Source organism: Pygocentrus nattereri, chromosome 17, assembly GCF_015220715.1.
Source record: "Pygocentrus nattereri isolate fPygNat1 chromosome 17, fPygNat1.pri, whole genome shotgun sequence".
NCBI lineage: Eukaryota > Metazoa > Chordata > Actinopteri > Characiformes > Serrasalmidae > Pygocentrus > Pygocentrus nattereri.
In genome coordinates, this window is record NC_051227.1 from 10,376,347 (window position 1) to 10,400,986 (window position 24,640).

Consider the following 24,640-nt stretch of genomic DNA (forward strand, 5'->3'; position numbering starts at 1 on the left):
AGTCTGAAGTTCTCTTTGGAAGCTGTTTTGCCCTGAATGCGTTTGACAGTACATTTTAGGCCACAGTCGTATCTGAAAACCTTGTTAAGGTATAAAAATGTGTGTGTATGTGGGTCTGAAGGATCAGGCAGCACATTTCTAACCACTTCATGTCATTTTCTGTGACTTTCTGGGAGATTCTAGACACATCGGTTTCTAATCACCACCACTCTGAACAGTTAAACTGAGCATTTCACATCAGAGCATCCGAACGACTTTCATATCGACCGGTTATTCATGTAGAAGATTTGGAAAATCTTGTGTGGAATTACCATTTAAAATCATTCCTGACCCGCATTATGACCTGTCTGCACAAAAAGCGCTGGACCTGATATTTGACCAGCACAAAACCAGCGTCTGCGCAGTCGCAGTAGAATTACATTCTACATTTTCAATATGCTGAAGGGTTTATTGTGGGAGGGGGAGGGGGAGGGGGGGGGTGTTTTCCACTCCAAATCGAAGACACGTGTCCAGTTGTGTTGTGTACACCTGAAAAATGGCCACTCAGACACAGTCGTAGCCGATTGGACGATGTTTTGTGGTCGTGTGGTCAGTTTGCTGTGCTGAGTTGATTAGGTTGGGTCACGTTTGATTTTGGGATGATCTCAAGTCTTTGGACTGATGTATTTTAAGGAAGGAAATATTTTCCTGATTTCCACGGCTGTGAAAACTTTGCTGATACTCTGTGCTAAACAGGCTGCGCTAAAGGGTTTGTGGACGCTGACTGCGCAGTAACCCTGTCCACGCAGAGCTGCTTTAAACCGTCTTTAATGTTAAAATATAGCACGGCTTGGAAGGAAGGAAGGAACGCTCTTTTGGCTGTCCAGCGATTGGAACGTCACGGAGTAGAACTGCTGAGGGAAGATTGCTGTCCGTCCATCGTTCGTCCGGTCACTATCAAGACATTTTATAGGCCGGAGCCTATCCCAGCCGGCATCGGCAGGATGTACCCTGGACAGGTCGCCAGTCCATCGCAGGGCAGACAGACAGACAGACAATTTAGTGAAAATATCTAATTGTAATTTTTCTCTCCAGTATTGCAGTTTGAATGCAATTCATTCCTATAAATTAATTTCCAGGCCCATTTTTTGGACGGGGTGTTCCGGACTGCCAGTTCAAGGTTACTTTCCTGCTTAAAACTTTAAGGCAACGTTACATCGTTTATCATTAAAGTTGCAGCTCTTGCGGTTTGAACGTTGCAGTCTTTCGAATTGTCGTTTACAGAACGTTCAACCCCAACTGCTGCCCAAACACCTGAAGGTAGAACCTTTGTTGTTTTCGTAAAACCCTGAAGTGCCTCAATAAACACGTTTTCTGCTAGATTTCCATCGCATGCATTTGCCTCAACGCAACTGAAGAAAATGCGCCCAATTCGCAGCCTGGTAAACGTATAATTGTGAGAGTTGAACAGTAACTGCAGTCGGGTTGGACTGAACGATGGAGCTCAATTTATAGAAAATAATCACATGTAAATTGCAAAAATGGATTGGTTAAAAAAATTATCACAATTTGATATTTTCTCAATTTTTGCTCAGATTTTTGGTTTTAGGGGGCCTGAAATGCAATGTGTGCCATATGCAAATAAGGAGGAGTGGGCTGTACATCAAAGTCAATGTTATTTTATTACATGCTATATGTTTTCTGAAAATTAAACACACTTCCAATATACTATCTTAAAATAAAATCTAAAATTAGATGTTTGTCTTTGGATGAGAAGACGGGCTCAGGGGCAGCTTTGTGGTGGGCAAAATCAAATATTTTTGCAAGTCAAGTTTGGTCCACAGGTCACACTTTGGGCAGCCCTGGCTTAAATATTGCCATCTTGCTGTGTGATAGTTGTGACATGTCTTTGCTGAACAACTCACCCAGAATGGCAGTTTTAATTCTGTCCCGCATTAATTAAAGTCTTCATTTAACCTTGAAAGCAGAGCTTGTGAACTGGCAGTCTGGCACACCACACTCTTGGTTCTTCAAGGGTTCTTTAGTAAAGAAAATTGATCTATATATTTGTAAAGGGTTCTATATAGCACCAAAAAGGGTTCTTCTTTTGTGACAATGTCAAAATTGTATCAGTAGAACACCTTTTCAAAAAGGTTCTATATAGAACCATCTGCAAAGGATTCTCCATCAGTCTGAAGAACGCTCTCATGCTGCAAAGAACCTTTTAATTATGCGAAAGGTTCTTTGAATGTTCAGAGTTGTTGAAGTTGGTTTGTGAGGAGTCTGGCCTCTTCCTATTTCCCCCATTATATCAAAAATAGGACTGCTGAACAGCAGAGGGCGCCCACGAGGGAGTCCTCTATGAATGGAGCTCAACAGCTGAAGGAAAGTCTGGTTTTTCATGATGCGGTGCATGTCGTGCTGGTCCAGGTGGTCCTTTTGTAAATGTTTACTTACCACCTTCAGCAGATAAGTACATAGAAAAAACATCAGATGTCCACAGTTCTCACACATATCGATGTCTGTCCACAGCCAACAGCAACACAAAGCAGTGTCTTTTTTGTTGTTGTTGTTGTTGTTTTTTCAGATGGATACAGAAGTGTCTTGAGTGTCTTGAGGTTTGATACCGAGTCGTTTGTTTTGTTCAGACGTTTCAAAATAAAGTATTTATTTTTGCCTTAAAACCACTTTTCCACGCATATCTTGAATGAAAACACCAAAAAAAGACAAAATGAGTCATTTTAAGAAATTTATTTGGATAAAAAGTCACCTCAGTTCTTTTTTTTTTTCAGTATTTTTTTTTTCCATGGCTGGCCTTTCCCCATTTTCATAGACAGGATTAATTTAATGACACAATCCAACCTGTACAATATCTACACAGGTACTGTAGGTCAGTAGACACCTGAGGCCACAACCACCCAGAAAACCAACACTTCACCCTCAAAACCACGAGACGGAAATAAACGAAACTACCCGTCCTGCTTTAGTCCAGACTGATCATCTCATACAGTGACATTTTATTAGTCAAATAAGTTTATCCTGTACAGAAAACCTCAATATGGCATATTTCAATGCACAGTTTATGGTTATTTACTGAGAGTGACATATTGGCAAAGAGGAGGCAAAGTGGAACATAAAATATAAAATGTGCCATTACTTTTGCACAGGCTGCAATTTGTTTTATTTTCTTCCAGTATGTTCAGCTCCGCATATAAACAGTGACTGTGCATTGAAATTGCCAGACGTTCCCTGGACAGAGCGGTGTTTTCACTTAGAAATGCACCAAAACAGTGTCATTTGACCAGGAGAGCCAAAACTTTAACAATGTTAATCAGTTCTTAATCCAAAAAGGCCTCCTGGTCACTAAAACTAAGAAAAATGACCACAGCGACAGTAAAGAAAAACCAACACTGTAGTTACATACTGTCCGTTCAAATAGATAAAATATTTTTTTCCTGTTCATCTTTTTAATTACATAGAATAGAGAAACGATTTCTTTCAATTCATATTTACAGAAAGTCATAAAGTCGTGGTCAGGAGACAAGCGTCCTCCGTAGTTATGGGGTTGGCACGAGAGAAAGGTTTGTTTATAACGAAAGAAAAAAAAAAGACAGGATTGCCACCTACAGATACAAATACGGGAAAATAAATTTGTCAAAGTATGTGTAAAAAGTAATAATTTAAAAACACATTATTTACACGTATTGTGGTCAATGCAGGAACGGCATATTGCACAAGAGATCGAAGGCAGAAAACAACAGAATATTTGTATTAATGTTCAAAATACAGCATGGAGAAATGGATAGGAAACACTATAAGAAAGCATCAAAACAATAAAGATTCAAGTCAACTGCCAGCGTTTACATTTCCTTTCCGTAGAGCTACCTGGATTGAATACAGTAGAAATCAATAAAAAAAAAGAGCACTCAAGCCAGAAACTGACCCCGTTCCTGAAGACGTTTCTGCAACTAACTGCTTTTGTTGCAACTGCTAGTGAAAAGTTCTAGAATGTGTCACTGGTACTGCTAAACTACTGAAATACACCACTGACTGAATGTCTTTGTACACTCTTAGAAATAAAGGTTCTAGATGGACGGTTCAAACTGGTGTAGAACCTTTACATTCTCCAAGGTTCTTCACACTCATGCCTCACTAACAAAACTGGTCCCTTAAAGAGCCATTCTGGTTCTTTAGTAGACCTGTGCCTGGTGACAGTGAACCGGGTTTCCATGGAAACCGTCTCAGGTGATGGTGAAAACTTGTTTACCACCAGTTAAAAATGTTGTCGTTCATTTATTGATTGATTCGTTGCAAAGACTAGGAAGACACTAGTGTTCCCTCAAGAGAACATAACTGAACCTGTGGATATCCTACATCAGTCACCAACCCTGGTCCTCGAGATCTACCTTCCTGCAGAAGGAACCAGTTCCAGTGACAGGAACCACCCCTGCTCCAGCTAATGAACTTCAAAAGTCCTTCATTGGCTGGATCAGGTTAGTGTTCGGTAAGGAGGGGCAGGTTGTACCTTAACTCTGCGGGATAGTAGACCACTGTCCTACATCAGTAGCACATTTAGAGTACCTGATAGTATAGACTGTTTTAGGAACGCGGCTGTTTAGCTGCACTAGTTGAACACGCTTGGATGGATGGGCACCAGGTGTGTTCCAAAAACAAGGCCACTGTTCAAGTGGGTTGTGTTTCTAGGTCTCTGTGTCATCACAGGCTGTGATACCCAAGAAAAGCAGCCTACATTCTGACAATTTTCAAAGATGCTACCGAAAGGTACCCGGTCTTCTGTGGCCCGGTATCCTTGGAGTAGAGGCCGGTCTAAGAGTGTAATTTGAATGCCAGGTGTGAAATGTACCTGCTTTCGGTCAACATTTTTCCGCTTGCAGGACAGCACAAATTGTTTTGCCTGCCACGTTACATAATTCATGTCATGTTCCGCTTGCCAGCTTATCTTTGACATCGACAGTATTTACTCCTTTAATTTCTTAACCCAAATCATTTCTGATGATGTGACAAAGTGGCCTTGGTAAGCCTTTGCCAGCAAACAGGGGGGTCGTTCTCGGACAGTCCTACAGAGTACCCACCTTTCTCAGCTCCCTGGCTTGCTTACCTGGGGGTTTTACATTCGTGTTAAAACTTTCTCTTTTCTGGAATTCTGTGAAGCTGCTTTGTGACAACATCAGTGGTAAAAATCGCAAATTGATTTGATTAGGTTTCTACACCTGCATCCATTTCAGTGTTAGGGACTGTCTCAAAATTACTAGAAAAAAGTGTTTAACCACTTTGTGGAAATACCTAAAGTCTAGGTTTAGAAATGCAGCTGTTGAGCTGCACTAGTTGAACGTGCTTTCCAAAAGCTAGCCCACTGTCCAAATGGACTGCTTTTCTAGGCCACTGCCATTCATTTCCACATGGTTATCCAAATAAGAGGGTTCTGCTGCCGGCACAGGCCTATTCTTTAGAGAAACGAAACACTATTTTACAGTGTCGCTCCACAGAACCTTTTATTTTTAGGAGTGTAGTCTCAGAGTAGGGTGCTGTGTGATGTTTGAAGAATATGGCTCACGTGTGGTGTAGAACATGCCCAGTGTTTGGTGTGCGGAGGTTGGTTTTGTGGAGTTCTGGCTTGGCGATACAGTAGTTACATTGAGTATGGAAAGCTGTGGTGATGGCCATGTTAGCAGACGAGAGAAAGTGATAGTTTAGCGTCGTGCAGGACACCCATCACTGATAGTACTGATAGTAGCTTGTAGTGAGAAATTTCGACATTTGAATCCGATTCTGATTTAAAACAATTTACATGCAGATAGTATAGCTAAACATGATCCTGACTAAAACCAGACTTGATCCTCTGTCTAAGGCCCTGTTTACTCCTGGCATTAACATACACTTTGAGTGGTCCAATCAGATCACGGTACAACTCTTGACGCATTGGACTTCAGCAGGTGTAATCGGCTGTGGCGACAGATGTTAAAACCAATTATGAACAGGGACCTTTGCTAAAGGTTCTGACATTAATATTGGGAACATATTAGTACATACTAATAAAGTAATTAAAACTAATTACTATTGGCTAACTCAAAATTCCATCTTAATCTCTTCAGTTTTCCTCTCGCATATCCTCTGTCTGGGCGTCCTGTATTTAGGCAAACGTATTCACTTTCACACCTGTGCAAACACGTCTGGACTCACTGCAGGTATATCCATGTAGCTTTAGAACTGTACATACGTTTATATTTTTCATACAGTGTATATTTTGCTTCTTTACAACCAATCAGGAAGGCAACACATACTTGATAAGGCAAATCCATATTTATACATTTTCTGCCAGCCTGAGAAATAAACCTCTTCGCATGTCTCAAAGGGCTGCGTAGCCCTTAATAGTCCTCAGCAAACGTTATGTACACGTAATCGGAACACCTCGGCAAAGTCAGTGCAACATTCCCTGTAACCAGCGGACGATAGTGGTTCTGCCTCATGCCTGGTTGCCAGATACTGCGGGGTTCCTATGGTGCCGTGTCTCATATTTACCTTTGAGGGGAACGCCAAAACAAACACCTAGCGGAGTTTAGCTTGCTGTCTTTGGGTCAATCGCAACAAACGCTGCATAACAGTGAGTTAACAAGTGTTTAAAGTGTTTTACAGCCTTCTGCATCTGCACTGTGTTGTCATTTAACATGGACAGTAATTTCTCTCACATTTCCTTAAACGTAGTAAAGAAGAAACCTGTTGACCTGATAGTCATTTATGATAGCAGCCAGTGAGCAGTTGCAAAATTCTGCGCATAAACGTTTCAAAATAAAGCACTCTTTGGGTTGGCTTTAAATGGTGAAACAGTGAAACCTTCATGCAACTTCAGTTGAAACCTGCGTGAAACTATGTTGCACTTGAGTTGCATTATATAAAGATATTATGCAACTCAAGTGCAACTTACTTGAAACTGATAACATCTGCAAGGGTTAACCAGTAAAGTGTTTTTTTATTCTCCTGTATCTGCTGTGTGCCATGAACGATCACATAATCACATGTAATTTCATTTTGCATTTCCTTGTACCTTGAAGAAACCTGTTGACTCAATACTCACTTATGACAGATAATAGCTTATAGATGATAGATTATAGCGAGAATGATAGTTTTAAAAAATACGAGCTGCTATTCTGCCTAACAGTTGGAGTGAGTGATTGTGGTGCATCCAACTTTTTTGTTTGAAGTGTCAAGTTGCATGGGAATTATGTTGCAGGGGAATCATAACATGTAACTAGTTGCATGAAAGATTTGCCGAGTAAACCCAGCCTAACTGAGTGATTTGTGTGCATCTTTGTTTTAAAATTGCTAGTCAAGTAATTCAGGTCAAGTTGCATGTAAATCATGTTGCAGGCAAGTAGTTGCATGAAAGTTTCATCATGTAGAGCCAAGAGTTACAAGTTTTCTTGTAAACATGACAATTATGCCTATGAAAACTCCTCCCACACCTTTACACTAGCAATGGAATACAATAAATTCACAGCCTATTTTTAAAAAATACACTTAGATAAATTTTTTTACCGATGAAATTCGGCAACTGGCAAGTAGTATCATGTATAAATGTTTAATTTTTTTCTGGATCGGACTAAGATTTTCTAGAAATCTGATGACAAATCTTGAAGGTAGAGGCAACCTTCGAAAAAACAAACTGTTTTGTTTATAATTAGTGTTTAGGCTAGTAGTCAGGATTGGTCGACACTCCAGGGATTCCCAGTGGTTGTATGACACATTTGCGTAATGCACTGTGGGTATTGTAGTGAAAGAACATTCACTACAAGGAAAACATGAAAACTATAAAATCAGGGATATAATGACGCGGAGCTACAGAACACTGCAATAACACAACAACACATATTAAACTCTAGATTTAGGCCAGAACACCCCTTTAAAATATGTAAGCTAAAAAAAGAAGCTAAATAAGCTGATGATAATGCATGTTTATGCATAGTTGCATTGCATACGACACATTGTCATTATTGCATTAGTGCAATACAGAGCGAGATCTTGAGACATCCTTTGAACTCGGTGCAATTGCAACCTCTTGCACTTCCATGAGGCAAAACCTCATTACCTAAATGCCTTTTAATGCCTTGGGATTTTTTGAATCGGGACAGGATTGCGCAATCGAGGGCAGACTGGCAGGAGTATGTCTGCAATGCTGTGAAAAAGAACTTGCCCCCTGTAATTCATCTATTTTTTCATATTTCTCATTCTTGTTTCAGATCAAATGATCATTTCACTCATTAGGATAAAAGCAATACAGTGCCCACTCGCCCCATGTGAAAATGTTAACCAATTAACCCAAAACTGGGTTAAATTGGGATCAATTCAATTGGACGTGCCAAGACTGTTAAAGAGGCAGAAATGTTTTCCATGGGAGAGTTGCGTGGCAAAAACCACTGCTAACCAAAGAATACCTTGAAGTTCCCTGTGGACTGAAAAGCTAAAAGTGGATCTTTTTGGAAGAGGTCCCATCACATCTGGCGTAAAGACACAGCATTCCGCAATAAGAAAATCAAACTAACAGCGAAACATGGTGGTGGTAGTGTGATGGTGCTGGGATGCGTTGCTGCCTTGGGTGACTTGCCATGATTTGACATAGAGCCATGGAAACCAGAAAATCTAGCAGGAGAATGTCTGGTCATCATTCCTTGATCTAAAGCTCAAGTACAGTTGGCACATCAAGGCAACAAATCCGAAAAGCAAGTCCACCTCTAAATGGCTCAGAAGAAATTAAATTAAGGTTTTGGAGTGGCCTGTTAAAGGCCCCCCCCCTTGAGATGGGCAATTCATAAAAGCCCTCCGATGTGGCCGAAACAAAGCAATTTTGTGGCCAAAATTCCTCCATAGCAAAAGGAGCGACCGATCTCAAGTTACGCTGGGAGGGGGGTGTTTACTTTTTCACATGGGTGTGAAAAACCTTTTTCCTTCAATAAATGAAATGATCGTTCAGAAACTTTTATGAGTTTTATGTTCTCTCATGTTCACACGAATGGGACATATGTGCAAACATAGGGGGCGATTACTTTTTCACAGCTTAGCTTTGATGTTTGTTGCAGTTGACCCAGGAGCTGAAGCTATTGTGAAAATGCATTAAAAAAAAAATAAATAAATAAAGGGAATCGAAAATGTGGCACTTCCAAAATAAGACACTAGTTCTACGCATAAAATATGACGCATTTAAAGTTGATGCTAATAAGCAAATTTAGGCTAATAATGTTTCTAAATCAAACTAACTTCATTCATGGCTGAATTTGTTTGGCTATGATGTAGACAATATATCACGAGGGCATAATTTGGGCTCCTATGGTTTGATTGTCTTTAAATTTGGACTGTGGTTGCAAAAAAAAAAAAAAAGTTTGCACGTAAACCTGACCAGCTAGCTAGCAACACTGACATCTCTATAGAGAAAGAAAAGATGTCCTAATATTTATAAATATATATATATTTTTAAACTAAAATCCACTTCTATACATTGTACGTGAGCATTTAGAGATGATTTGATGACGTTTACAGTAGGGCAGTATATAAAATTAAACAACGCATGAGGCTTTGTTCAGCTATCAGAGTGAAGTCGATGTTTACGGAACATTCGGAAATGTTTTTGTTTTTTCACGGAAACAGGAGACTACAGCGACCACTCGAGGACTCGCAAGTGAAATGTTTTTTTCAAACAAATGCTTTGATTGGCTGGAAATGACATCATTAGCTGCAGCATATCAGTCCCGCCCACAAGCTCCAGTGTCTTAACTCTACGTCGAACCGCGCTCCAAAGACCGTCTCCGCGGCGACGCCGAAAAGGTTCTACCTTTCCCTAGAGCGAATTGTCGGTGTGGAACTGCTGACGTTTGTATTTTTTTTTGTTGTTTTTTACTTTTTCATTTTTGATCTCAGCGGTCAGCAGGAGGACCTCTGCCGTCACTGGTCTCTCTTGCCGCAGTCGTCCTCCAGGCAGCCGTTCATGCGGTGGATGTCGTCCCCGAACGCGCCCTGGGCCTGCATCAGCTCGTACTCCTCGTCCAGGAAGTCCAGGGAGTTGTTGCTGGGCAGGCCGCGGATGGTGAACTTGTGCGAGACTTTGGACCACTGCTCGCGATTGGCCGCCACGCGCTCGTAAAGCTCGGACGACCTTGGGAAAATCTCCTGCAGTAGCCTAGAGGAAAAAGAGTTCAGGGTCGAGTATGAAATAGCAATAATATTAATAGTAGTAACAATATTTGTATGCCATTCCATATTCAGCAGTTACTTTTTTATTTCATTTTAATATTTATAAAACTTTGCTAACACAATTACAGAGTCCTAATATAAAAATATATTTATACAGTGGTAAGGTACTTTTTTCTTTTTTTAATGATTGTGAATTCTAATATAATAACAATAACTGACCCTACTGTAGTAAGACAAATTTCAGCAATTTTTTAAAAATATTTTTTGTTAACAAGAATAACAATATATAACAATATAATAAATACTATAACCAGCATATTTTAGTATTTGTTCAGGTATTATCATTTTTAACAAGTGCTACAAAATATATTTATATTGTTGCAAAGCAAATTTAAGCACTTTATTTAAAAAAAAGGTAAAAAAAAAACTGAAAATATTTTATAGTCATGCCACAAAATTAAATATGAAACAAAAATTACCAAGTAAATTTACCAAATAATATATAATAGCAAATGTATAAAGTGGCAAGATAACTTCTTAAACCACAAACACATCTAATATCATAATTATTATTAGTAATATGAATCATAAATTATAATTAAATACAACTTTTTAAAGTTCTCTTTATAAACAAAAGTCTGATAAAAGTTTAGTGTGACATATTTCAGCACTTTTTAATTTATGCTTCACACTTTTTAACAAGTGTAATCTGTTATTTTATATCGAGGCGCTATTCCATGACAACAGTTATAAATATTATAGCAAAGCAACTTCAGTGCTTTTTTAATTCATTTATTTATTTAGCAAAATTTGATAACTGTATATTGTGCATGTCATTTTTTAAATTGCTTATGAAATGTAAACTTTCTTATGAAATAAAACTTAATACAACACCGTTGTTTATTTTGGTGAGGCATTTTTATTTATTTAATGTAATAATAATAATAATTGTATAGTGTGGCAAAGTCACTTTACTGTTTCTTTTCATTTATTAACAGATATAAAATAACAGTGGAAATTATTGCTAGGAAACATTTGAGCACTTTTTAATTTTACATTTTATTTTTTCTACCTTTTCGTCAATATTAGCAAATAATTCAGTGTTCACAGCAACCGAATAGCTGAAAATACAGCGCTGTGCAACAGTTGTCGGAGTAGATTTTATAAACTGTTTATTTGGACAGTAAGTGTCCAAACACTAATATTAGAATAAATATTAGTGTGACGAGTGTTAGCTTATCCATTTCCACCCTCTCCTCCAGGATTTAGTTGCCATCCAGTACCTGGTTTATCTAATCGATCCTTCATGAAGCTAAATCAGGTGCTGCTGATGAAACTGAACGAATCCAGGTGATGGATGAACTCACGAACCAACATGTTCAGAACTTTTTCAAACTTTTTATATCTTGACAAATCAGGCCCAATATTTTTTTTTAATTTTACTCTTTTCATTTATTTGTTTTGTATTTATTTATTTATTTGTATTCATTCACTGTTTTACTGTCAGGATCATTATCATAAACAACGTTTAAACAATGTTCATAGCTGCCCGGGACTTTTGCGCTGAACTCTTTGTAAAATCATATTTCGGCCTGATATTTAAACCAGTTAACTGGAGCTGGGAGAGGAGCCTCACTTGTAGATGGGCATTGCGATGTGTTCCATGAAGCTGATCTGTAATTCAGGGATGTAGGCCTTCTCCCTGTCCATCATCTCACTGGGCCTGTTCCCCATCGCCTTCTCCTACACACACCCACACCCAGGAAACACAAATCTACCGTTTTTCTCATGACAACCCTGTAAATAAAAGGCAATTCAACAACATAATCAGGGCCTATAGACACTGTATGGCCAAAAGTTTATGGACACCTGCTCGTATTAAGAGGGAGTTTGTCCTTCTTTGCTGCAGTAACAGCATCTACTCTTCTGGGAAAGCCTTACACTAAATGTTGGAACATTGCTGTCAGGATTTGATTGAGGTCAGGCACTGACGATCAGTTCTGGGTTCACTGCAACTCATCCCAAAGAGACTGGATGGAGCTCCATCCCTCCAGAGAACCCAGTTCCACTGCTCCACAGCCCAATGCTGGGGGGATTTTTCCCCCTCTAGCCCACGTGTAGCATCGAGCAGGGTGACCTCAGCCTCATGTGTGGCTACTCCAGTGCCTCCTGTTCCATTAGCAGTGCTTTTCTATGGAGATTAAACAAGCTGTGTCTCCAGTGGAACATCTGTGCACCTTAAACAGCTGAATTCACTACTTACAGTGGTGCTTGAAAGTTTAGTATTTTCTATATTTCTGCATAAATTTGACCTAAAAGTTCATATTTTCATAAGTCCTAACAGTAGATAAAGAGAACCAAATTAAACACACAAACACACATTTTCTAAGCTGCTTATCCTTCTGGGTCGACAGGGGAGCTGAATCCTACACCAGCAATCATTGGGTGGAAGGCAGGAAACACCCTGGACAGGTCTCCGGTCCATCACAGGGCAGACAGACACACTTGCGGTCAATCTAGTTTGTCCTGTTACCCTGACTACATGTCTATGGACTCTGGGAGCAAACTCCACCCTGGTCGCCCGGCTGGGGACTCGAACCCAGGCCCTTCTTGCTGTGAGGTGACAGCGCTACCCACTGCACCCCAAATTAAACAAATGAAACACAAATATTAGTCTTGGTCATTTATCTATTGAGGAAAATGATACGTGATAAACTTTTAGGTCAAATTTATGCAGAAACATCAAAAATTCTAAAGGAAATAAAATTTCAAGCACCACTGTAGTGTTAATATAGGTTAACCTGGAGGTCGAGACCCCCCTTGGGGGTTGCAGCCTAGGCTTGGCAGGGGGTTTGCAAGAGTGGTGCTACAAGACATATACCTTATCAAACAGAGACGAGCTGTGCTGAATAGCTCCACCTACAGGTCACTGAAAGCAGGCTAATGTGGATTATACATATAATGAGAGAGCTCAATGCTGGGGGATGGTCTTGACTGACCACTGATGTTCTATATAAACCATAATAACCAATTTTTGGGAATTCCATAAAAATCAAATGGTCAAAATGTAAACAAAGCCATTCCGAGTAGTTTAGTGTTAAACGTTTTGTTCAAGAAAAGCTTACCGAGTCAGAACTGTTCACAGTGGTGGTGATAGGAACCAGACATCCACCTCTAAAAAGCTCCCACACAGAAGGTTATTACATGAGATGGTGCTATTAAAAACACTGCCTGAGAGAGTTTTGGTCTGAAATGTACTTTATTTACGGCTGAGAGGTAAAGGAGGCAAATTGGTCCTGAAAGAAACTTGTTATTTCAGATTTTCCACTATTTTACCGTCATCAACAGCGTCAACCACCACAGTCAAGAAATCTAAGTCGATAAGTTTCTCTACAATGAACTACTTCACATCAAACCACTCTGAATCACTCTGTTTACATCTGAGTGATGGAATTATGCAGAAATTTCACAATTTCTAGTGGAATTCCCTTTGAAGGATGCGGAGCACCCTCACCGCTGTCCCACTTTCCCATCATGTCAATCTCATTTAATAATGTGAAGATCACACGTTTCTCCTTTCTTCCATTCGGCGATGAAAGCATGAAGAAAATCATGCAAATAGGTCGAATGCTGTGTTGATGTTTGTGTATTATGTATGAATACTCTGAATTTTGCATATTCAACAGAAAAACATGAGCACAGAAAGAAGATAATGCAACGCACACATACGTACCAAATCACCCTGAGAGAAGAACTCTTTGTAGATCAGCTCCTGGAACACAGAGAGGAGTGAAATAAGAATAAGAGACACAGTTCGGCTTCAGAGCTGCAGCAAGACTGTAAGTAACTGGACAGTTTGTGCTGGTCGTGCTGGTGTTTCAGTGTTTACTGTGTTGAATGAAAGAATCAGTTAAAGTCCTTTTTATACAGTTTTTATGTAGTATATATTTTTATATTGCTTTTTTTTCAGGGACCAAATTGGACAAATTGACAGATTTAACCCATTGAACTCTAGCAGTGTTATTCCATTTTAATTTCTTAGAAATTACAATATCCAGTAACAACAATGGATCATTTAGCTCATTTAGTAAGAATTACTATAAATTATTTAAAATGACCATAAATTATTTAATATTTACTATGAATTTTTCAGTAACTTCTATAAATCATCCTATTAATTATTCAGTAACTGCTAAATATTCAGTAACTACTATAAATTATTCAGTAAGTTCTATAAATTATTCAGTAAGTTCTATGAATTATTCAGTAACTACTATAAATTATTCAGTAAGTTCTATCAATTATTCAGTAACTACTATAAATTATTCAGTAAGTTCTATGAATTGTTCAGTAACTACTAAGTATTCAGTAACTACTATAAATGATTCAGTAACTACTATAAATTTTTCAGTATGAATTGTTTTTAAATTAAAATAAATAATTCAAGATTGTCCAGTAAATGTGATGATATATTCAGTACTTACTAAAAAGTGCTGTTTCAGTCACTACTTCAAATATTTCAGCAACTACTGTGAGGTTTTCAATATCTAACATCAGTTATTTGAAATGATTCAGTAAACAGGTGAATTTTTCAGAATATACTATGAAACAAATCAACTTATGTCAGGGACTGAGGTTCGGGCCTAAATACATGCTCGTAAAGTTTCAGCGCGTACACTGTCATGTTTAGTACTTGGCTTCAGATCCTCTGCAGTTGATCGCTGCCTTAACTCCACAGACATCGAGAGATGCTGGAGATCTTCCCTGGTGATGTTCTGCCATTTGCACTGGCAGTTACAGGCCCATCCCACCATGCTTCACGGACGAGGTATCAGGATCAGGTCCTTTATGTTCCTCTTCATCACATCTATCTGTGAGACCTGAGTCCCAGATCTTCTCCAGAACTCCACAGGGGTTGGAGAGTGTCCTTCAGCCTTCCACTACTTCAATCTTATGCAGTGTTCCAGGTCGTTGCTATTGCTAACATCACCAATGTCCATTGTTTCGTGACAATATGATAGTTGGTTTTGATAAACCGAATGTTTTGGCTGTCTTCAGGTTCATGTTGACCTTCTTTACTGATATTTTGGACATGGTGAGCTACGACAATAGTAGACGTCAGTGACCGAAACACTGTTGACCATGGAACAAGTGAACAGACAATTACCTGATTACTTTCTTTTAATGTAGGCGTATTGCAGTGTTATGTTGCAATATATTCAAAATGTGGTGTTTTGTTCTTACCATGCAGTTCAACTCCAATGTGCTACACAGAGCAAACACAGCAAAAACCTTCTCGTCCAGTTACTTAAGAGACTGAATTACAGCCATTGTTGTATATAGTCTAAGGTGCGAACAGTTAAGAAAGGTCAAAGTTACTTACAGCAATCTTTCTGGTGGTCTTCCAGCCCTTGGTCTGATCTGAGAGGTCACAAGAGGTCATCAACAGGCACAAGAGTAGACTGCGGTGTGTCCGGCTTCTGGGATTATACCCAACTACAGAGACACAGGAGAGATAAACATGTATAATGGGCAAACATTTGATGCCAAAAACTGTCCTTCATTTATTCAATTTCAACAGCTGCTGCACCTGGTAGACCCCCAAAATTGTCCCCCTCAGATAAACAGCACTTGGTCAGAAATTGACCGCTGATGAAGAACTAGAGGTGCTAACAAACCTCCACCAGCAAATGGGCTCCAGCCTCACTGATTAATTTTTTTTTTTTTTAATTCTTTATTTTGAGAGACGATCACTTTTCCACTTTTAGCCACCTTCCAGGTCAATTTTGTCTCTTAATAGCTTTTGTTTTTCTTTTTTTTAATTTTTAACACAGTCAACTACAACGAAGGGGAAAATAAAAAAATAAAGTAAAAATAAAAAAAACCTTTCAACTATGTACATTCAGTCAGAGAGCAATATACAGTCCATGTTGGAAGTGGGGAAGTAAGCCTCACTGATTAATAAAGTGGGAGCAAATAGATACACTGCACACCTCTCTCTCTCCTCTCTCTCTCTCTCTCTCTCTCTCTCTCTCTCTGTCTCTCTCTTCTCTCTCTCTCTCTCTCTCCTCTCTGTCTCTCTCTCCTCTCTCTCCCTCTCTCTCTCCTCTCTCTCTCCTCTCTGTCTCTCTCTTCTCTCTCTCTCTCTCTCTCCTCTCTGTCTCTCTCTCTCCTCTCTGTCTCTCTCTTCTCTCTCTCTCTCTCCTCTCTGTCTCTCTCTCTCTCTCTCTCTCTCTCTCTCTCCTCTCTGTCTCTCTCTCTCTCTCTCTCTCTCTCCGCTCTGTCTCTCTCTCTCTCTCTCTCTCTCTCTCTCCTTCCTCTCTGTCTCTCTCTTCTCTCTCTCCTTCCTCTCTGTCTCTCTCTCTCTTCTCTCGCTCTCCTCTCTGTCTCTCTCTCTCTCTCTCTCCTCTGTCTCTCCTCTCTGTCTCTCTCTTCTCTCTCTCTCTCTCTCTGTCTCTCTCCTCTCTGTCTCTCTCTTCTCTCTCTCTTCTCTCTCTCTTCTCTCTCTCTCTCTCTCTCTGTCTCTCTCCTCTCTGTCTCTCTCTTCTCTCTCTCTTCTCTCTCTCTTCTCTCTCTCTCCTCTGTCTCTCTCTCTCTTCTCTCTCTCTCTCTCTCACCCTGTGCCATCTTCTGCAGGTCTTTGAAGATGCGGAGATGGTGGGCCAGATCAGTAGCCAGAATGATGTCCCTCACCAGGTCCAGTATCCTCTGATAGTCCTGCCAACCAACATGAAAAACAGTGCATTGTGTGTAGAAATATCTCAGTGATGTTGGATCAAAACCTCGTATCTCCAAAACGGTAACTTTACACAAGAAGGAAAGAACACACTTTACTTCTAATGTAAGTCAGTGGAACCAGAATTTTTTCCACGTCATGTTAATTTTGGTCAGTTCATTATCAAATTTACACACAATGTAAAAGACAACAGGCATTTTCAAATTATTTCAAAACTGAAAAATGACAAAAATGGAGATACAAGGTTTTATATATATATATATATATATATATATATATATATATATAGCTACAGATCGGTTGATTTGTTGATTTCTGTTTTTTTACATGTACATTTACAGTAAATTACTGTGTATAATGTGTAAAAAACGTTTAATTACTCTGTGTAGCAGCTACATCACAGTAATCTTGTGGTCACAGTGTACAGCTGTTGTTTTACCGTTATTTACTGTTAATATTACTATGAAAGCTAGCAGCCAGTAATTTACTGTAATTTTACCGTATTTCTTTTTTTTTACAGTGATAAAATCCATTTAAAGCACATGTTTATGAGCCTCATACCTTTCTTGAGAACTTCTCAAAGATGTTGCAGCCATGTGTGTTAAGGATGGCGATGGCCTGAGCAAAGTGGTGCCGCTGTTAAAGAAACACAGACAGCTATACACAAATAGCCTGTTGTTGGAGTTGAGGTTGTATGCAAGAAAGGCCACTAGAGGACAGCAGAGTACAGTGAATGAGTTGCTGCAATGGGCTCAAATGGGCCAGGACAGTAAACTGATCCATTGTTTAGATTCAGGCTACTTGTTTTGTTTATTGCGATTTTTATAAACGTTTAAATGGATTTATATAAAAAAATATTGAATCTGCCACTGTCCAGTTTATCAGCTCCACTGACCTTAGATGAGCACTTTGTAGTTCTACAGTTACGGACTGTAGTCCATCTGTTTCTCTGATACTTTGTTACCCTGTTCTTCAGTGGTCAGGACCCTCACAGAGCAGGTGCTGTTTGGGTGGTGGGTCATTCTCAGCACTACAGTACCACTGATGTGGTGGTGGTGTGTTAGTGTGTGTTGTGCTGGTCTGAGTGGATCAGACACAGCAGTGCTGCTGGAGGTTTTAAACTCACTCACTGTCCACTCTATTAGACACTCCTACTTTGTCGGTCCACCTTGTAGATGTAAAGTCAGAGACGACAGCTCATCTACTGCTGCACAGTTTGTGTTGGTCATCCTCTAGTTCTTTATCAGTGGTCACAGGACGCTGCCCACAGGACGCTGCCCACAGGACACCGTTGGCTAGATATTTTTGGTTGGTTGACTATTCTTAGGTGAAACCCTGAGGTGTTGAAAAACTCCAGCAGCACTGCTGTGTCTGATCCACTCAGACCAGCACAACACACACTAACACACCACCACCACCACGTCAGTGTTACTGCAGGATATTTCAAAGAACCGTGTAAAAATAGTCGCTTTGTATGCTGAGTAACTCGATTCTAACAAACAAAATCCAGTCAAATTGTTCGTGCACCTGTAGCACATTTCCATAATTGGACCTTTCACACTGTTTGAGGTGCCCACTCCTCCTAAGCCTAAGCCTGATCCAGCACACCTGATGCAACAAATGAAGCTTTTCCAGAGCTTCTGAAGATTAGAGCCAGGTGTGTGTGTTATATTAAGCTTATATTAAACCCCCGTCCTGGTGTAATCTCAGAGTCACGCAGCTTCATTCGTTCCTAATGACGCAATGATCCACTTGAATTACACTTGAATTACATTTATACCTCATTTTATTTATTTATTTCATTAATTTAACGGAACGATCATGCTGGTTGTATGTAAATTCTGCGAGTATTGTAGTAATACTTCACTGGTAAGTTCTGGATAGAAAGAAAAAGTGTTCAATCTTGAAACATTCCATGGAAAATCTTCCAATCCAAATTTTTAGGTGAATGCAAGCACTCCCACTGGTTAGGACTTCAGGAGCTGGACCGCATCATGATCCATAATGATTAGGAACGGGCAGTGGAAACGACCAATCATGTTTTCATTTACAGTGGGTCAAATTTGGTGCAGAAACGTCACTCTAGGCCTTCCAGAAGTTCTACATACATCACTGACTGGGAATATGAACCGTAGCCTAGCCAGGTTTCACTTTGTGGTTAGAATTGGACTTTTTACTGAACGAGTCAACATGCAAAGTAAATATATAAATTACCCTTAATTAGAAGCTTCAAACATACAAGTTTAACCTAGATTGGTAATAAATTAGCTCAGCAATAACACAGTATTAGAAATCCCATAAGTGTGCATGCAGAAATTACTGTAGAGGTGTTTTTTACATTAGAATATACAAAACAAGAAAACTGATTTATTTATTAGGTGAAATCTCTAATATATCACCTGTAAATGTCTATTGAGATGGGTATACCACTTTTGTTCTAATTGACCCCACAAGTCTGAGTGACACAGTAAAAGTGAGTATAGATGTATATGCATATGTGTTTACCTCCATAACAGATCCTTCTGAACTGTAGAGGGCCGCCAGAACAGATTTCTGAAAAACAAAAAAACATTCTGAATCAAAAACATCAAAAAAACATCAAAAAAATCAAAAACAATTGATTTTCTATGCCTTTCTTTAAGGAGATTATTTCATTTGAGCATACTTAAGGCTGCTATTAATTTGATGGTACAGCCTTATGTACATACAGCTTATGTACAGTTTTCCTCCGTACCTCAAAGGTACTTAACAACAACAATAAGCTTCTAACAGGTAATAGAAGCTTACAGCCTCAAACAGCACTGTGCAAACTGTATGTCTACATCATTTCAACATCAGTCTGCATGGTGGCTGATACTGCTGTAATGGATAAGTACTACATGCAACCTGTCCATACACTCTGGTTGTGATTAATCCAGGTTTAGATACTTCAACTGTGATTAGATACAGGTTTAGATACTTAGACTGTGATTAGATACAGGTTTAGATACTTAGACTGTGATTAGATACAGGTTTAGATACTTAGACTGTGATTGGATACAGGTTTAGATAATTTAACTGTGATTAGATACAGGTTTAGATACTTAGACTGTGATTAGATACATGTTTAGATACTTTAACTGTGATTAGATACAGGTTTAGATACTTAAACTGTGATTAGATACAGGTTTAGATACTTAGACTGTGATTAATCCAGGTTTGTGATAATCCAAGTTTAGATAGTCAGACTGTGATTAGATAAAGGTTTAGATACTGAGACTGTGATTAATCCAAGTTTAGCTAGTCAGACTGTGATTAGATACAGGTTTAGATACTTAGACTGTGATTTAGATACTTAGACTGTGATACAGGTTTAGATACTCTGGCTCTGATTAGATACAGGTTTAGATGCCCAGACTCTGATTAGATACAGGTTTAGATACTCTGGCTGTTATTAGATACAGGTTTAGATACCCAGGCTGTGATTAGATACAGGTTTAGATGCCCAGACTGTGATTAGATACAGGTTTAGATAACCAGGCTGTGATTAGATACAGGTTTAGATGCCCAGACTGTGATTAGATACAGGTTTAGATACTCTGGCTGTGATTAGATACAGGTGTAGACACTCAGGCTGTGATTAGATACAGGTTTAGATACTTAAACTGTGATTAGATACAGGTTTAGATACTTAGACTGTGATTAATCCAGGTTTGTGATAATCCAAGTTTAGATAGTCAGACTGTGATTAGATAAAGGTTTAGATACTGAGACTGTGATTAATCCAAGTTTAGCTAGTCAGACTGTGATTAGATACAGGTTTAGATACTTAGACTGTGATTTAGATACTTAGAGTGTGATACAGGTTTAGATACTCTGGCTCTGATTAGATACAGGTTTAGATGCCCAGACTGTGATTAGATACAGGTTTAGATACTCTGGCTGTTATTAGATACAGGTTTAGATACCCAGGCTGTGATTAGATACAGGTTTAGATACCCAGGCTGTGATTAGATACAGGTTTAGATGCCCAGACGGTGATTAGATACAGGTTTAGATGCCCAGGCTGTGATTAGATACAGGTTTAGATGCCCAGACTGTGATTAGATACAGGTTTAGATACTCTGGCTGTTATTAGATACAGGTGTAGATACTCTGGCTGTGATTAGATACAGGTGTAGACACTCAGGCTGTGATTAGATACAGGTTTAGATACTTAAACTGTGATTAGATACAGATTTAGATACTTAGACTGTGATTAATCCAGGTTTGTGATAATCCAAGTTTAGATAGTCAGACTGTGATTAGATAAAGGTTTAGATACTGAGACTGTGATTAATCCAAGTTTAGCTAGTCAGACTGTGATTAGATACAGGTTTAGATACTTAGACTGTGATTTAGATACTTAGACTGTGATACAGGTTTAGATACTCTGGCTCTGATTAGATACAGGTTTAGATGCCCAGACTGTGATTAGATACAGGTTTAGATACTCTGGCTGTTATTAGATACAGGTTTAGATACCCAGGCTGTGATTAGATACAGGTTTAGATACTCTGGCTGTTATTAGATACAGGTGTAGATACTCTGGCTGTGATTAGATACAGGTTTAGATACTCTGGCTGTTATTAGATACAGGTGTAGATACTCTGGCTGTGATTAGATACAGGTTTAGATGCTCAGACTGTGATTAATCTAAATTGAGATACTCAGATTAAGATTAATCCAGGTTTAGATACTTTAACTGTGATTAGATACAGGTTTAGATACTTAGACTATGATTAATCCAGGTTTGTGATAATCCAAGTTTAGCTAGTCAGACTGTGATTAGATACAGGTTTAGATACTTAGACTGTGATTTAGATACTTAGACTGTGATACAGGTTTAGATACTCTGGCTCTGATTAGATACAGGTTTAGATACCCAGACTGTGATTAGATACAGGTTTAGATACCCAGGCTGTGATTAGATACAGGTTTAGATGCCCAGACTGTGATTAGATACAGGTTTAGATACTCTGGCTGTTATTAGATACAGGTGTAGATACTCTGGCTGTGATTAGATACAGGTGTAGACACTCAGGCTGTGATTAGATACAGGTTTAGATGCTCAGACTGTGATTAATCTAAGTTGAGATATTCAGATTAAGATTAATCCAGGTTTAGATACAGGTCAAACAAACAAATCCTGCTAGAACTGAATCTAGTTTGAGGCAAGTGTGTGATAATTTATGCGTGCAGTTAGCTCAATGCTAACAGCTTTGCAGTGCTAATAGATTCCAGTACTAGTCAGCTACAATGGCCTCATGCAGGGCAAAAGAATCAAACTTCAGACACCAAACGTGTCTTGGCTGCAGCAGTTGGGGTAAAGGGAAAATTGTTTTAAATTGCTTTTTTTGGCTGGACCATCTGTGAAAAACTGAAACATTGCTCTAGATGAGCCGCAGACCAGACATGATCTCATAACGAGAACATCAGGGACATCCATTCCATGTTCGGCTAAATGTTGCTGGAAATGTAGTGTAGAGTGGGAACAAACTGAATGTGAAGCTCAGCACCTCATGGTGCGCTCCTCAACATCGCCAGATGGACAACAAGGCCATCGTTAGCCCATGGATGGAATGTAAGTTAGTACGACTGAAAAGTAGTCCAAACAAACTCTAATTGAGGATTTAGATTGTGTTACGTCTACAGAGAATGCTACATGCAGAAAAACCACCTTTTCCATGGCAAAACATTTCCATTAGCTAATGGTAGCACTTCGCTGGCTAGGTTGTGTTACTAATGGTACTCCAAATGTTTTGGAATTTGGGGTGGGCTTTATAGGGGGGCTACCCTGGTTTTCTGCCGCAGTCCAGAAGTTCTCCCCGTATGTTCATTCTTGTTACAAGACCATGTCTGGCACTTTGAGACCAGTTGAGCAGATCCTGTGGATGGCTGTGCTTACCGAAGCCACCTGGAAAGAGTTGTTTGTTCCTCGGTGGTCCAGATCATGGCACATGCAGGATACAAAGAGAGCTAAAATCTCTATGTCCCTGCAGAGGAAAAGGTAAATTGAAGCTGTACTCAGATGCTGTAAATACAGGAATAATGTTTTTCAAACAGTAAGAGATGTTCGTACTCGAGGTAGTTGGAGAGCTCCAGGTTCTTGTAGAGCAGGTAGCAGAAATGTGAAACGGAGAATGCGTGCATCCAGTTGTGGTAGGGTGGGTCCCTGTAGCCCTTCTTCACCATCAGACAGAATCTACAGAAACACACATACATCAGTTTATCATCAACCATTGTAATCACTGTAAATAACCCTCAGCGGTGCAGCAGATGCTCTAGAGCAGGGATCGGCAACCCAAATGTTAATAAGAGCCATTTTTTACCTTTAAAAAAAATTGAAACCACCTTGGGAGCCACAACATTTTATATCCGTTTAACCACCTTGGCCGTAAATATGTCTCTGTCTGTGCTGATGTATTAGAATAGGACAAAAATATAATACAAATGAAAACACAGATTCACTTTACTCTGCTTTAAGCTGTATTAGCTCAGCTCTAGCTGCTTTTCTCGCATCTCCAGCAGGAAACTTTTCCACAAAAGTAGATCAGTTTAACTTTTTACGAGGTTGATGTCGCTTCTCATTCGCCATCTTCTTGTATGAATTTTCCCGTTCCACCTTAAATGATGCCTGAGGCGCCAGAACTACTGTACTACTTAAGGTGGAACTGGAACATGAAGCCAGTGACTTTAGCCTTGCTGCTACCAGCAAGGCCAGATTGTTGTTGTTTCTATGTTGGCCCTGGTCACTAGAGGGAGATTTTCCACTTCAAAGGCCAGGAAACCCCACCTTCTGATAATGTCAGGTGGGAGAAACTGCTTTGCTATGGATGTTTTAAGCAGTTTGAAATGTTTTGACTAGATAGCAAATGCAGGAGGAAGACAGATTACAACCATCCAACTGTGGTTGGATCCAACAGGAGGACAATGACTATCCTGACTGTCTCGATACCTTCTTTTTTCTGTCATCTAGTTCAGCAACTGAGGTAAGAGCTACACTAACATTAGCATCATTATATTTTTTAGCGTATAGCTCAGTGGCTACACCAGCATTCAGCACTGGTTGACACCACAGGGATTCCCACTGAGCCACAGTTATGTACACTGTATCTACACTGTATCTAAGGCTTCCCAGGCTGCCTGCTTGAGGGACACTACACCGCAGCTACAAGGCTTCCCAGGCTGGCCCCTTGAGCAGCACTATGCCACATATATGAGACTTTCTGCGCTGGACACTGTTGGTGGCTCCACTATTTTCCTGTACCTTTTAAACTCCTCAGGAGAGGTGATTAGCTGTATGTGGTTTGTGTCAAGCCTCAAGTCAACCACAGGTTAATTTCAGGCACACAGTAAGCCCGAGCTCTGTCATTTTCCAGTCCATATCCTCCCTCTCCTCATGTCCTGCAAGGGTTCTCCAGAGGAGATGCAGAGAAACCTACTCAATTATTCAAATGACTAACTCTACTCCGGCTCTATCAGGCTGAGTGTTTGCGGCTATGAGAACACTGCTTCCTCTGACGCCGGACGATGAGGTGCTGGAGCCCACAAGCAGTTGCCAGGTAACGACAAGTCATTAATAAATAAGGCCGGAGAGCGCCTTCACTCAGGCTGACCGCTGAACTGGCCGACAGCGAAGGAGAGGGATTAGAGAACTGTAGACGAGAGACAGTGATAAAGAAGATCAGGGCAAGGAAGTGCATC

At 39.7% G+C, this 24,640-nt stretch overlaps 1 protein-coding gene across 4 annotated transcripts in view; it reads right to left on the reverse strand.

The window, feature by feature from the left end:
• Positions 1-2,715: 2,715 nt before the first annotated feature.
• The window catches only part of LOC108412515 (cGMP-dependent 3',5'-cyclic phosphodiesterase), a 353,372-nt gene continuing 331,447 nt past the window's right edge, over positions 2,716-24,640 (reverse strand). For all 4 annotated transcript variants that reach the window (XM_037546672.1, XM_037546671.1, XM_037546673.1 and 1 more), the window contains 9 exons: positions 23,016-23,138; positions 22,842-22,929; positions 19,421-19,468; positions 17,477-17,551; positions 16,797-16,896; positions 15,563-15,675; positions 13,913-13,951; positions 11,816-11,922; positions 2,716-10,165 (listed from right to left, as the gene is read on the reverse strand). In XM_037546672.1, the coding sequence (XP_037402569.1) occupies positions 9,931-10,165; positions 11,816-11,922; positions 13,913-13,951; positions 15,563-15,675; positions 16,797-16,896; positions 17,477-17,551; positions 19,421-19,468; positions 22,842-22,929; positions 23,016-23,138 (928 nt within the window). In that variant the 3' untranslated portion in view covers positions 2,716-9,930. The remainder of the gene's footprint in view (positions 10,166-11,815; positions 11,923-13,912; positions 13,952-15,562; positions 15,676-16,796; positions 16,897-17,476; positions 17,552-19,420; positions 19,469-22,841; positions 22,930-23,015; positions 23,139-24,640) is intronic.